Source organism: Eimeria mitis, genomic scaffold, assembly GCF_000499745.2.
Source record: "Eimeria mitis Houghton genomic scaffold, Emh_scaff577, whole genome shotgun sequence".
Lineage (NCBI taxonomy): Eukaryota > Apicomplexa > Conoidasida > Eucoccidiorida > Eimeriidae > Eimeria > Eimeria mitis.
This window is the reverse complement of record NW_013574014.1, coordinates 18,193-18,815: the sequence shown is the minus strand read 5'-3', so window position 1 is coordinate 18,815 and position 623 is coordinate 18,193. Positions and strand designations below refer to the sequence as shown.

Sequence of the window (623 nt, the reverse complement as noted above, 5' to 3'; positions counted from 1 at the left end):
CTTGCTGCAGCCTCTCTATTTCTGTTTTCTCGACGGGTGGGGGGCCCCCCAGTACACCCGGGGCCCCCTGGGGGCCCCCCAGTACCCGGGGCCCCCCCTGGGGGCCCCCCTGGGGTCCCCCTGGTTGGAATGAAGGCAGCAGGGAGCAGCAGCTGCTGCAGCTGCTGCAGCTGCTGCTGCGGCTCCAGTGTATCTAAGGATTCTGTTGTTGTGCGGGTTATATGATGCAGTATACCTGCTGGTGTTTTCTCCGCGAAATCTCTCGTTACTGTCACGCTCTTCTCCCCTGATATGGGGGGCCCCCCAGGTGCTGGGGGCCCCCCGGACGTTGGGGGGCCCCCGGGTCCCCCGGGGCCCCCGGGGGCCCCCGAGGCCCCCCCACGTCCTGCTCGAGCCTGGGGGCCCCCACCCCTCCCCAGTGCTTGGTGAGAGGCAGCAGAAGCAGCAGAGCCTGGACGCTGCGGTGTATGCGCAGGTGGGCCCCTAGTGGGGGGCCCCCTTGCCTGGGTTTTACCCAATACCCCCAAAGATGTAGGGGGATGCGGTACCCCTTTTGCTGCTGCTGCAGAAGCAGCAGAAGCTTTTGAGAGTGCGAAGCAGTGGCTGTTGGTTGTTGCTGTTGT

The 623-nt window shown here is 65.8% G+C and overlaps 1 protein-coding gene across 1 annotated transcript in view; it reads right to left on the bottom strand.

Moving 5' to 3' along the window:
• Window positions 1-271: 271 nt before the first annotated feature.
• Window positions 272-623, bottom strand: part of EMH_0016750 (uncharacterized protein) — a gene marked incomplete at both ends in the record, with an annotated part of 945 nt that continues 593 nt past the window's right edge. Inside the window, one exon of the mRNA XM_013500717.1 lies at window positions 272-623. Coding sequence (XP_013356171.1) covers window positions 272-623 — 352 coding nt within the window.